This window comes from Salvelinus fontinalis, chromosome 1, assembly GCF_029448725.1.
Source record: "Salvelinus fontinalis isolate EN_2023a chromosome 1, ASM2944872v1, whole genome shotgun sequence".
NCBI lineage: Eukaryota > Metazoa > Chordata > Actinopteri > Salmoniformes > Salmonidae > Salvelinus > Salvelinus fontinalis.
In genome coordinates, this window is record NC_074665.1 from 54,165,611 (window position 1) to 54,178,135 (window position 12,525).

The window sequence follows — 12,525 nt, forward strand, 5'->3', positions numbered from 1 at the left end:
GCTCTGCTCTTTAATTTTCTTGACATTATCCTATATCAAATCATACCTTGAAAATCATAATATTTTGTTTTGCGTGGGTCATAAAACTTACTTGCAGAACCATATAATTTTCGATCAGACTACCAATGTTTATCGTGTAGGCCTACCGCAATGAATTAGGCTTTTCAGTGTTTGCATGGATTTAGTAACCTGCATCCAAGCATACACTGTATAGTTATCTATCAGCCCTCATCAGCCACTACTCTAAAATAAAAACACTGCGCGCTGCCCGCGTCTCTCTCCGGTTAGAACAAATTCTATTTTACCCGGCTTCTCCAGACAGCACCGAGAAGTGAAGTCTCTGCTGTCACGTGGGTCGGACGAACGAGCGAATGCTTTATTTAGAAGGTGTGTGTGTGTGTGTGTGTGTGTGTGTGTGTGTGTGTGTGTGTGTGTGTGTGTGTGTGTGTGTGTGTGTGAGAGTAGGGGGGTTGTCCCTCCGCATTTTTGCAGCTTGCCATGGTTTTAGACACGGTGAGCGCTGGAGAAGGCGAGAGCGAGAGAAGGAACGCCAGGCTCACTATCTGTCTTTGAATATAATAACGGGGTTCCCAACCTTTCTTCCCTTATTTCCCCTTCACTTTCCGTTTTAAATAGTTATTTCCCTTGGTATAAATATAGTTGTTACTTTTTCTTTAGTGTTTCCTGCGTTTTGAGGCTTCTGAGCGATAGTTGTGATTTGCAGCGTTTTTGGACATTGTTTGTGGTGCCCCAATTGATTGTCGGACAGCCGAGAATGCTTGGATGAGCTGCTTCGCTAAAAGCCGGAGATGGAGTTGCTGTTGATCTGCCTTTCCCTGTGGATATTGCAATGCAATTCTGCCGGAGCGGACTCCATCATTCATATTGGTAATCATCCTGGATAGCTATGCGCGGGTTTTAGTGAGACGTGCTGCAGAAACATCTAGAATCAAGACTTTGTAAAGCGGAGACAAATGCATGCGATGCGCATAAAAACTGTAGAGCATGAAGGGCAGTTTCGGGGATAGTTTACGGGATAAATAGGCCTTATCTATTTTGACTGCGTCAAATGTAAACTGAAAGTTTGGATGCAGTCAATATTGAGCTAATTCCTGAACATAGCTCGATTTCCATCTTGGTGTAGGATTTTTTTAGGCTACTAGAGAAAGTGCAGTAAGTGAATGGAATATATCGATGTCTTAAATGTCGATAAGACATTGATGATGATTTTCCCCATCAGCTTTTGGGGAATCAATAGTCCCATGTGTGGTTCACGGTTTGTTAAACCCACCCCCTCCTAAACCCGACCGCATGCCTTACCTTTCAATGGAACGTGATCACAATATCAATACTATAGACGGGTTTTCATTGTGAGAGATGCAGTAGGCTTCTGGTATTACACTGGTTTATGTAGCCTAAATCTCGAGGGAGCTTTTCTGTCAGATTATGCTTTTTTGATCTGCCAGAGTTTTCCAACACATAAAAGCACGAGGCGTCATTGTTTTGGGAAGATAGATTAACTCATGATGTTATAGAATGTTAAAAAGAGTTGGCAAGATTTAAATTGATGCCCGATCTCCACAAAATACAAATTATAAACGAAACTACGCCTATAGCCGGGTCGTTCCAATTAGGTGCCTTTTGAGTAGTGCAACTTGGTGGGGAAAGAAACATGTTATTTCACCTAATTTGATCATTCTGTCATAAAGAGCACACGTTCAACGTAATAAACAATGTATTTTCCCATCTTAAGTGGTTAAATCAAATAAAAAAATATAGTACGTGCCTATTAAGTACCAAATAAAGTAACATGGTTGACCACAGGGTTGACGAATTCATCTTAAATCAGACATAACTACCCTTGTGACAGAGAATGGAAGCTTGTTCTGTGCAAACGGGAGGGGAAATTGAATGCAAGCTTCACAAAAAAAATGAAATTTTTAACATTTCTAGCCTGTCTATCTATTGCTATCAGGGTTTACGTGTTATGCTCAATCCGCCCAGTTTCCCACCACAGAACACCCGAAAATTGCCAAAAAGAGTAGAATCAGTTCACCTGTTTTTACACTATGATTTGACTATAGTCCCGTTTTGCTCAGTTGATAGAGCATGGTGCTTCCATCGCCAGGATTTTGGGTTAGTTTCCCACTGGGGACTAGTACGAAAAAGTATGAATATGTATGTACTCGTTACTTTAAGTCGCCCTGGGCAAGCGCTTCTGGTAAATGACAAACAAATGTAAAATGTAAAAATGACTATTAGATGTTCAATACTTTGTTTAAATTATTATTTAAAAATGAATAGTTTTACCATTTTAAAACGAAAGTTAAGTTCACGTAAAATGGTTGACCTTAAAATGAGGGACATATATTTGTTTTACCTTAAAACTTATAATTAATCACATTAAATAAATAATACCCACTGGGCACAGAAGTCAATACAACATCTTTTTCACGTTGGTTCAACACATTTTCATTGAAATGACGTGGAAACAACGCTGATTCAACCAGTGTGTGCCCGGTGGGCAATCTGCAGAAATTACTTTGTCAAAGCATCAAAATAACTCGTGCTTTAAAATGACAGTGAAAACATGGATAAATGTTGGGATAAAGTGGGTTCAAATATTTCTAGAATTCACAGAGGATGCACAGAGGGACACACATGCAAATATATGGTATTTCTTTGCAAGAGTAACGGATGGGCATATTCTCAACATATAACAGGCACATTGGCTGATTCTCAAGCCAAATAGATTCGATTCGAGCACAGTGTGACACATGCTATTGCACTTTTGCACAACCTTTCAATAACAAGACATAGGCTACTGCTGCATACCCTTAAATATGTCCATTACTTTGTACTTATCATACGGCATACATGTCATGCGTCATTCCACATTGAACCGCCTACATATACGAGCAGTTAATGCTCTCTCTCTTCTGCGTCATTCTCCATGGAAATTGCAGTATGGTTTTAGTAGACCCCAATAACACTCATAACCCAGATAACCCTGACATTACAATTAATCATGCCACGTTCTATTGTCTTACACAACACTTTTGGTTTATGGGAATATCTGTGTTTGCGATATTGGGTTACCTCTCTTTTTTGAATGTGTCTGTGTCCGACAAATGCTGAAGTGCAATGGTCTTTCTCTCTCTCTCTCTCTCTCTCCCTGTCTCTGTCTCTCTGTCTCTCTGAAAAATAGTGCTGGGAAACTTAACGGAAGCTACACTCATGCCTTTAATGTCTTACATGGCATACATTTGCCTTCAATGTCAGAATAAATCATGCCTCTGAAGTATATAGTCACTTTATTTTCTAGGCTTGTCATATTACTTCACTCAATGACATCGTCTGTATGTAATCCACTGTTCTACAGCGTAGCCTCCATAAACTGTCCTCAAAAGACACCGGCCAAAGAGATGCAACTGACACGCAACGATGGTCAACCACAGGTCAACTTTTCCTTCAGAGGTTATATCCTTCAGAGATACATGGATTGTTTATCTCTATGTTTCCCTCCACGACACACGTCTGTTCTCAGCTTCATAGGATGTGGATTTTATCCCTGTAGGCTATCCTTCTTTCAAGGTCCTGAAATGTAGCCTATTGTGAGGCGCACAATTAAATGGTAAATAGCGAGGAGCTTTTGCTCTCAGGTCCATACAGTATGTGAAATAAATCCCATTCATAGTTTCCAGAGCTGTAGGCTAGTACTATACAGCCAGCGTTTGTGACCATGTAGGTCTACTGCCGCTCTCCAAGGTCCTGAAATGCACGGCGAGGTGCACAATTGAATGGCATAGAGCTGGGCACAAAAATTAACTAGCGTAGAACTATTAAATTCAATGTTTTAATGTGAATACATGTGCATAGGCCTACATACAGCGTTCACAGTGGTACTGAGTTATATTCAAATGTGAACGTGGCCTACTTATGTGGTTGTTGTGTTGTTTATAGTTTTTCTGTCTGTTGTTACTTCCTTTGTACACTAGAGGGCACTATGTTGGGTCATTGGTCACATGTCTATAGGCACACGGTGACTAGGAAATGGGAATACACACAGGCGTGGAGAGCACGGTAACTGCATCTGCTAGCATTTAAACCTTGTTATGTCTTTATTTTTGCTGCTAATAAATGGGAAAAACACCAACCCAACGAAAGTTACATTTCTAGAAAGCGTTCCGTTTTGCAAGTGTTTATGAACATTTAAAATCCCACCTGTGTTAGAGTGGCTACAGTATTACATCAGGAACTTTTGACAAGGTTAGGTGCTTCAGTAAAAATGTAGCCTAGCCTAAATTATATTTAGCCTACACATCCAAATGGCGTAAATACCACAGTGAACAATCAATAAGGTGGTCCAGTGTAAACTGCATCACAATTTTATAAACAAATAGGCCTACAACGATGGATCAAATGAACCTGTTGGTGAATAAATTACAAAAACATGACCACAGTTTATTTTCCCGCCATAAAGTAAGTTTACATAGATTTTTTTTTCTTCAACAGGTGCCATATTTGAGGAAAACGCTGTCAGGGATGACGAAATTTTTCAACTTGCCATTTCTGACCTAAGCCTCAACGACGACATTCTACATAGCGAGAAAATCACACACTCTGTAAAACGTATTGAGGCTAACAACCCATTTCAAGCAGTGCAGGAAGGTAAGTGATATCCAGCAGAATAATTTTAGAAATTGATTGCTTTGCTGTTATATTTCATTCCTGTGGGTTGGGGACACCGTTTCAGTTTTGCGGTTAGTTCTGCTGTCAGTGGCATAATAGCTTGAGGGATACTTATCTTCTTACCATGGTCAAATATTTGCGGGCATTGTGCTTGTATTTTTAAAAAACTCTTTCCGTTTCTTGTTTTCATAGTTTGGTGTAATATCTACTGATTATGGTCTTAGATCTCTATACTCACACGATCAGCCTAAGAATGTAGATGCCATCATAAAATAAACCAAGGCCTAAAAGCAAGGGGTCTGCTACATATGTGTATGTCTCTCTTCTTCAGCAACCTATAGTCCACTGCATCCTTTCACAATGGCCTTGAATAGTTACTCCCTTACAAAGCGTAAAAATAGTAGTATTACCTGATCTATAGTGAGGTATTTCTCATTGTCATTCAAATGAGAATTCAATTACACCTCTTACAGTAACAGTGCCTGCATTGAAATACCAATTGATGTGTTAAACTTCCATACAATCAACCTTCTCTATGTTGAAAGCCAGAAATACAAAAGACCCCTGCAATGTTTCACAGAATAGAACAATGGTAGCCCTGAAATAAGACTCAGGTATTACATTTGAAAACTCAAAATGCATTATTTCTGATCAAATACAATTTTATTAGTCACATGCTTTGTAAACAACAGGTGAAGACTAACAAATGAATGGTGTTGATAATGGGATATGGAGAAGGGTGAGCCGGTCAAGGATCGATTCAGACAAGGTAGTAAATTGTATGACAAGCGACAGTTTAATTTAAGAGTAAAGATATCTGGTACAAGCGTATACGGACTCGTTCATTTAGCTCATAAGGAACCTCCAGAAAAAGCCCAGATAACAGAGTGCATAGACATTTTATACAGCACAGAAAGTAGGTTGAGTCTGGAAGTTCTGGTCCTCTGGTTGGTTCTGGACAGGTTGTTGTCTTCTCAGATTGGTCCTGATGAGCTGGGCGTCATCCTTCTGAGTCTTGCAGCAAAAGTTCTTTGTTACCAAATGTTCAGCTAAGCAGGACATTTGGTGTGTGCGTAGATGTTCCCATTTAATCAGTGTTTATGAAAGGTTTATGTCAGCCCTCTGTCCTTGGGTATGTGTGTGTCTCATTATCTCGTGAAATGCAGACCCAAGCACCCTTTTCTTATCAGTGTTTATGAAAGGTCTGTGCCAGCCCTCTGTCCTTGGGTGTGTGTGGGTCTCAGTTTCTGCTTATGAGTTTGTGAGAAACCCTGTTTAGAAAGAAGTTAGTTATAACAACGTAATAGCAATATGCTTGTGTTATTTTAAATGGTATTTATTACAATGGTTACTTATGTGCCCTTCCCAATAATGCAGGAAGAAAGAAAATAGAGAAGTAGTAGAAAAGTTAAACACGTAATAATAAATAAGTAACAATAACATGGCTATATACAAGGGGTACCAGTACCAAGTTGATGTGCAGGGTTATGAGGTAATTGAGGTAGATAGGAATAAAGTGACAGATTAACAGTAGCAGCAGGGTATGTGCCCAAAAAGTCATTGCAAAAAGGGTCAATGCAGATAATCCGGGTTACTATTTGGTTAACTATTTAGCAGTCTTATGGCTTGGGGATAGAAACTGTTCAGGGTCCTGTTGGTTTCAGACTTGGAACATCGGTACCGCTTGCTGTGCACTAGGTAATAGAGAGAACAGTCTTTTACTTGGGTGGCTGGAATCTTTGACAATTTTTAGGGCCTTCTTCTGACACCGTCTGGTATAGAGGTAGCTTGGCCCCAGTCATGTACTGGGCCATACGCACTACCCTCTGCAGCACCTTGCGGTAGGATGCCAAGCAGTTGCCATACCAAGCAGTGATGTAGCCAGTCAAAACGCTGATGAGTTACAGCCAATGTCCTATGACTTGACAGCATGCTGCTGAGCCAATCTCAGTGTTTGGGAAACTACTGCATGTTGGACTTAATAAGTTAAGTTTTTGCACAGTAAAAGTGTGTTGACTTCTATTTAGGGGTTTGTTTTCTTAACTCGTCCTAATTCAGAGTTGCTGCCTGTCGTCAAAACATGTAGAAGCAAACCATTTTCTGTTAACAAAATGCTTCTGCTGTTACATCTGGTGATAAGGTACCAGCTCTGAAACCAAGTTTAAGAGATGACAACAGATGTTCATTTCTGGCTGCAAACCAAACAAATTAGTGAGGAAGAGTTCATATACGACAACAACACAAAAGTCTATTGGGTATCAAGGCTGATTGATAGTGAGCCTAAATAACCTTGCAAAGGAAACCTGCTGCTTTGTCTATGATGCTTTACTGTGATTATTATCAAAGCTTACCAAGTGTGGAGCAACAGGGCCAAGCCTAACCAGCACAAAGAATACTGGCTAGGGGAACAAGCTCCATCTGAGCACCATTTCCTTAACGAGGGTGTGGCAGCCCTCTCATTGACTGCCTAAAGACTTAAAGGTGAGTGGCTCTCACTCTGCGGGGAATGTGTTCTGGAGTGCACACATCATGTGAGGTATGTTTAGGGCCGATATGATTTGCAACGTTTAAGCTTTTTCCTGTCGACTTCATGCTTTTTTCTATGTTTAAAGCCTGACCTGTAGAGCTCTGAAAGAGCCAGGATTTAATTGGCATTTTCTTAATAAAAGCCTCTGTGCACTGCACTCCTGTCTCCTGTGCCTTCACCTATGAGTCATTGCCCATGCCAAACCCCCTAGACAGTGTGAAACCCCTTGCACTGTCACACCAAGTCACTATTTCCACACTAGCAGTGCTATTTCTATATTCTGAATGGTTGACTGTCGGTGTTTTGGAACTCTAGGGGCTTTCCAGTCGATGAGGCCCCAGGATCGATGAGCCTTCCTGGGCCTGGGGTGTGTGTGAGATGAGGGGGGGTTTTGAGTGACAGTAGGGTCATGTTGGCCTTTGCTTTGCTCTTTTGCTCACATTCACCCCGCTGTGACTGCCACTCAGGACTGCCTGGTCTCATAGACTAGATGTAACATAGTAAATGTAAATCCAGGTCACTCAAATTATTATGATACGTTTGGTATGGTTACTTAAAGTTACTTAACCCTAACCTTAACTCTAACCGTAACCCCTAACCGTAGCCACATAGCTAACATTAGCATTAGCCACCTACTGTTGTCACGTTCCTGACCTATTTCTGTTAGTTTGTTGTATGTGTTAGTTGGTCAGGATGTGAGTTTGGGTGGGCATTCTAATTTTTCTGTTTCTATGTTGGTTTAAGGGTTGCCTGGTATGGCTCTTAATTAGAGGCAGGTGTTTGGCGTTCCTCTAATTGAGAGTCATATTTAGGTAGGTTGTTTCACAGTGTTCGTTGTGGGTGGTTGTCTCCTGTGTCAGTGTTTGTCGCACCATACGGGACTGTTCGGTTTGTTTTTGTACATTGTCATTTTGTGTAGTCTATTTTCCTTGTTCGTGCGTTCTTCGTGTTTAATGTAAGTTCGTCGTCCAGGTCTGTCTACTCCGTTTGTTGTTTTGTTAGTTAAAGTGAAGTTGGTGTTTTTCCCGTCTTGTTTAAATAAATTATGTGTTCACAACCCGCTGCGCCTTGGTTCCATCACTACTCCTCCTTTTCGGTTAAAGAGGAGGCGGACCACCGTAACAACTGTAGCTAACATTAGCCAAATTGGAATTTATAACATATCATACGTTTTGCAAATTTGCAACATATTGCATGAATTGCAATTCGTAACATATTGTACAAATTGTAATTCATAACATATCATACGAAATGGATGATAGACATCCACAAATTAATACATACCATACGAAACGCAACACATCATACTAATTTCAGTGTTTCGGATTTACTTTACTATGTTACATTTATCCCTGAGTCCAGGTTGAAGTGAAGAGGAGATCACTAGGAGGTTAAGAGGAAATAAAACTGCTGTGGCATAACTGTATTCATTAGCATATTTGTCTCCTTGGTCTAGAAGGACTAAAATGTGATGAGAGCATCCATATTTGCCCTAAGTTGATCACTGAATGATGACAGGTTTGGGTTAGGTTGCATCCTTCATATCTAGACTGATATGATAGATTCAGGTAAAAAAAATTATAATTGAGACTTGACTCGAATTGATAAATAATCAGATAATTGACAAGGTAGTTTGAGTTATTTTTCAAATTTCAAGTTTTTATTTTTGCATTATAACACCCGTTAACTATTCACTGCAGCAGATGAGCGTCTATTTTAGTCACCCAGTTGAGATGCAGTAATATGTTGAGTGCTTTGCACCAATATTCCCCCGTCCAACACCCACTACTACAACTCCATTTTCATCAACCCCTCTCAAGGTAAAAGTCGAGGAGAATTTAATTGCTCTAAGGTAAGCCCATAGACTTAACAAAACCCACCTTCTACAATAACTGTAAGGTTCCCTTTTACCTTCCTATACTGGCTCAAATAGACTCAAATAATAGCTCCTTGTTGAGTTTTGGCGTGACCAATCCAATATCCCCACCAGATTCCCCATTTATGACAACTCATTATTCGCAGCGCTCTAAACATGATGGAAAGCTGGCCTTTGACGATTATTGTCACTGTGGTTTAACAAGTAAAGGTAAATCTCAATAATGGATTTCTTTGTGTCTTTATGTCTATTTCCTGGGTGTGAGGAGAATGATCATTTCATTTTTTCCCGAGGGCTGTTAATAACTATTCATTGTAATTGCAAAATTTAGATTTCTGCCTAAATATATATATATACCCAAAAGTAACTGATATTCATGTGTAATTACATGATTATATTTGGAAAGAAGACATCTGGGAGATTATGAGAAAATGATCAGAAGATATATATGAGTTACATAGTACAGAATACACAAAATCAAGCACACACAAAATAACATTTTTTATTTCGTTTGAAAGTAATCTTTCATTGACAAGCTATAAGTGAATTATTGATGACTAGAGCTGAAAACACATCAGATGGCTTCCACAACATGTGAACAATATCAGAAAAAATGGAATTGATAGACCTAACAACTAGAAATGGGAATATGTTTTAGTAAGTGTTGTCAGGTGTGGTCATGGGACGTTTCCAAGTGTCGTCCCTAAACCTCTCCCAAGTGGCATATGTCTGTAAATTAGATCATTCCAGTGATATTACATATTTGCAATCCCTAAATGCTATTTGTTCAGTGTAAAAACACAATTCCGACCATATCAACCTCACTCAAACATGGTGGTGTTATGGGATATCCAGGGTACATTCAACCTCTCCAAAGTGTACGAATGTGGTAATTGCACTGTTTTTGCACACTGGATGTGCCTAAAAGTTATTGTTCACTATAAAAACTACATTTCTACAACACCAACCTCTCTCAAACATTGTGGTTGTGTCGGGGGACATACAGGGGATATGGATGCCAACAGCCCTTGAGCAGGTAACATCATATTTTTGATGCGCAAAGATATAGTCACTCGGTGGACATTCGATGTTGCCATGAAGTCATACAGATAACAATAGGCTAGATGTGTTCCTACCAACCTAGGGATTAATTTGATACCCCCCATGTAGTTATAGCTCAAACACAGACCAAATCGAAGCTTACCTTGTAAGATGTTTGCTGTTTGGTGAAAACGTTGTGTAAAATAAACATTTTGACTCTCTGGCTGGTGATCAATAACGGTAGGTCACAGGCAGACAAATAAGATATCCTCATGATCTGTGGAGTCCCGGATTTCGGTGTGTATCAACTAGTGATGCACCGATATGACATTTTTGGCCGATACTGATATCCAATATTTTCCTTGCCAAAAAAACCTGATACCGATAACCGATATTTCAACTTTTAGTGGCTTTTTAAGCATTCTAGTACAGTTAAATAGTTAACACACACACATGGACGCAGCGGTCTAAGGCACTGCATCTCAGTGCAAGAGGCGTCACTACAGTCCCTGGTTCGAATCCAGTTTGTATCACATCCGGACGTGATTGGGAGTCCCATTGGACGGCGCACAATTGGCACAGCGTCGTCCGGCCCGTCATCGTGAATAAGAATCTGTTCTTCACTGACTTGCCTAGTTAAATAAAGGTTACACACAAACACACACACACACCACACTGACCAAAAAGTTATTTTGTTGGCATTTACGTATGTCCCCATTACCAGTAAAACGTAATCAAAACCTATTTCTTTCTCTTACTTGCTGTGCTGTTTTGCTGTTCATTTGTTCAGTCGTTTCATTCTCTACCAGAATTTCTATGGAATGCCGTTTGGGTCTTTGCGTGTCAAAAAAAAGCTTGTTGTCCAATAAGGACCTGAATATGACTGCAAGTCACATAATAATTTAACGCGTTCATACATTTTTTGCGTAGTTATTACACATTGATTACACTATCACTTGTATTCATATGTCACAACGATTCATCGATACCTATGGTAAAGTTGTCTCGCGCACCTACAGTGCTGGTCATAAAGAAAGCTAGCTAGCTCATGGATGCAAACAATGTTCTTCTACAAAAACATAGCAAAACAACATAATCTGTTTCAGTAGATATAGTTAGCTAGCTAACTATATAGATAGGTGTTATCATTTAAAATAACCCTCATTTATAAGACAGTGCTTATTTGATTAATGGTGGTCAGACCCATCTATGTGAAGCTAGCCACAATAAGGATTAGCCACAATAGTGGAATTTGAGGTAAGTCTTCAAAAAAAATAAGGCATAATTCTACTATTTGTATTCATTTGCATCACTGTCAAATACTTACTTTTATTTAAAGGCAAACTGCAAATTCCACTATTGTGCCTAATCCTTATTGTGGCTAGCTTCACAACACATAACCTGGTCCGGTCGAGCGTCACTAGATAGATGAAGCTAGCTGGCTGCTTATATTGTTGGCTTTGGGCAACAGGGTTAAGTAGCTGTCTAGCTATTTATTTTCATGAACTGAAGTTCAATTTCAGTAGGCGAACAACAAGTGGCTACCTAGCTAATACTTACTCACAAGGATTCCTAAATCATTGCTAAGAATAATGAAAATGACCTATGGCCTGCTGGAGGTCATTTTGCAGGGCTCTGGCAGTGCGCCTCCTTGCACCTCCTTGCACTAAGGCGGAGGTACCGGTCCTGCTGCTGGGTTGTTGCCCTCCTACGGCCTCCTCCACGTCTCCTGATGTACTGGCCTGTCTCCTGGTAGCGCCTGCATGCTCTGGACACTACGCTGACAGACACAGCAAACCTTTTTGCCACAGTTCGCATTGATGTGCCATCCTGGATGAACTGCACTACCTGAGCCACTTGTGTGGGTTGTAGACTCCGTCTAATGCTACCACTAGATTGAGAGCACCGCCAGCATTCAAAAGTGACCAAAACATCAGCCAGGAAGCATAGGAACTGAGAAGTGGTCTGTGGTCACCACCTGCAGAATCACTCCTGTTTTGGGGGGTGTCTTGCTAATTTCCTATAATTTCCACCTTTTGTCTATTCCATTTGCACAACAGCATGTGAAATTTATTGTCAATCAGTGTTGCTTCCTAAGTGGACAGTTTGATTTCACAGAAGTGTGATTCACTTGGAGTTACATTGTGTTGTTTAAGTGTTCCCTTTATTTTTTTGAGCAGTGTATATATATATATCTGAGTGGGACAAATGTTGGAGTGTCTGAATACAGCTGTACAGAACCTTTGGGAAGAATTCAACTTGGTTAAAGCTTCTCTAGTGTCCGTGAGTTATTTACTCTGAAAAATAAGAACCTAACAATAGTATGGAGGGTTTACATTGTTTACTAGTACGCAGCCCTGCACTGCAGACGGGCTGTGTAGATTTGCAT

The 12,525-nt window shown here is 40.1% G+C and overlaps 1 protein-coding gene across 2 annotated transcripts in view; it reads left to right on the plus strand.

Annotated features, from left to right (window-relative positions):
* The first annotated feature begins 496 nt into the window (after nucleotides 1-496).
* The window catches only part of LOC129857829 (glutamate receptor ionotropic, delta-1-like), a 443,480-nt gene continuing 431,451 nt past the window's right edge, over nucleotides 497-12,525 (plus strand). For both annotated transcript variants that reach the window (XM_055926464.1, XM_055926455.1), the window contains exons 1-2: nucleotides 497-888; nucleotides 4,516-4,671. In XM_055926464.1, the coding sequence (XP_055782439.1) occupies nucleotides 810-888; nucleotides 4,516-4,671 (235 nt within the window). In that variant the 5' untranslated portion in view covers nucleotides 497-809. The remainder of the gene's footprint in view (nucleotides 889-4,515; nucleotides 4,672-12,525) is intronic.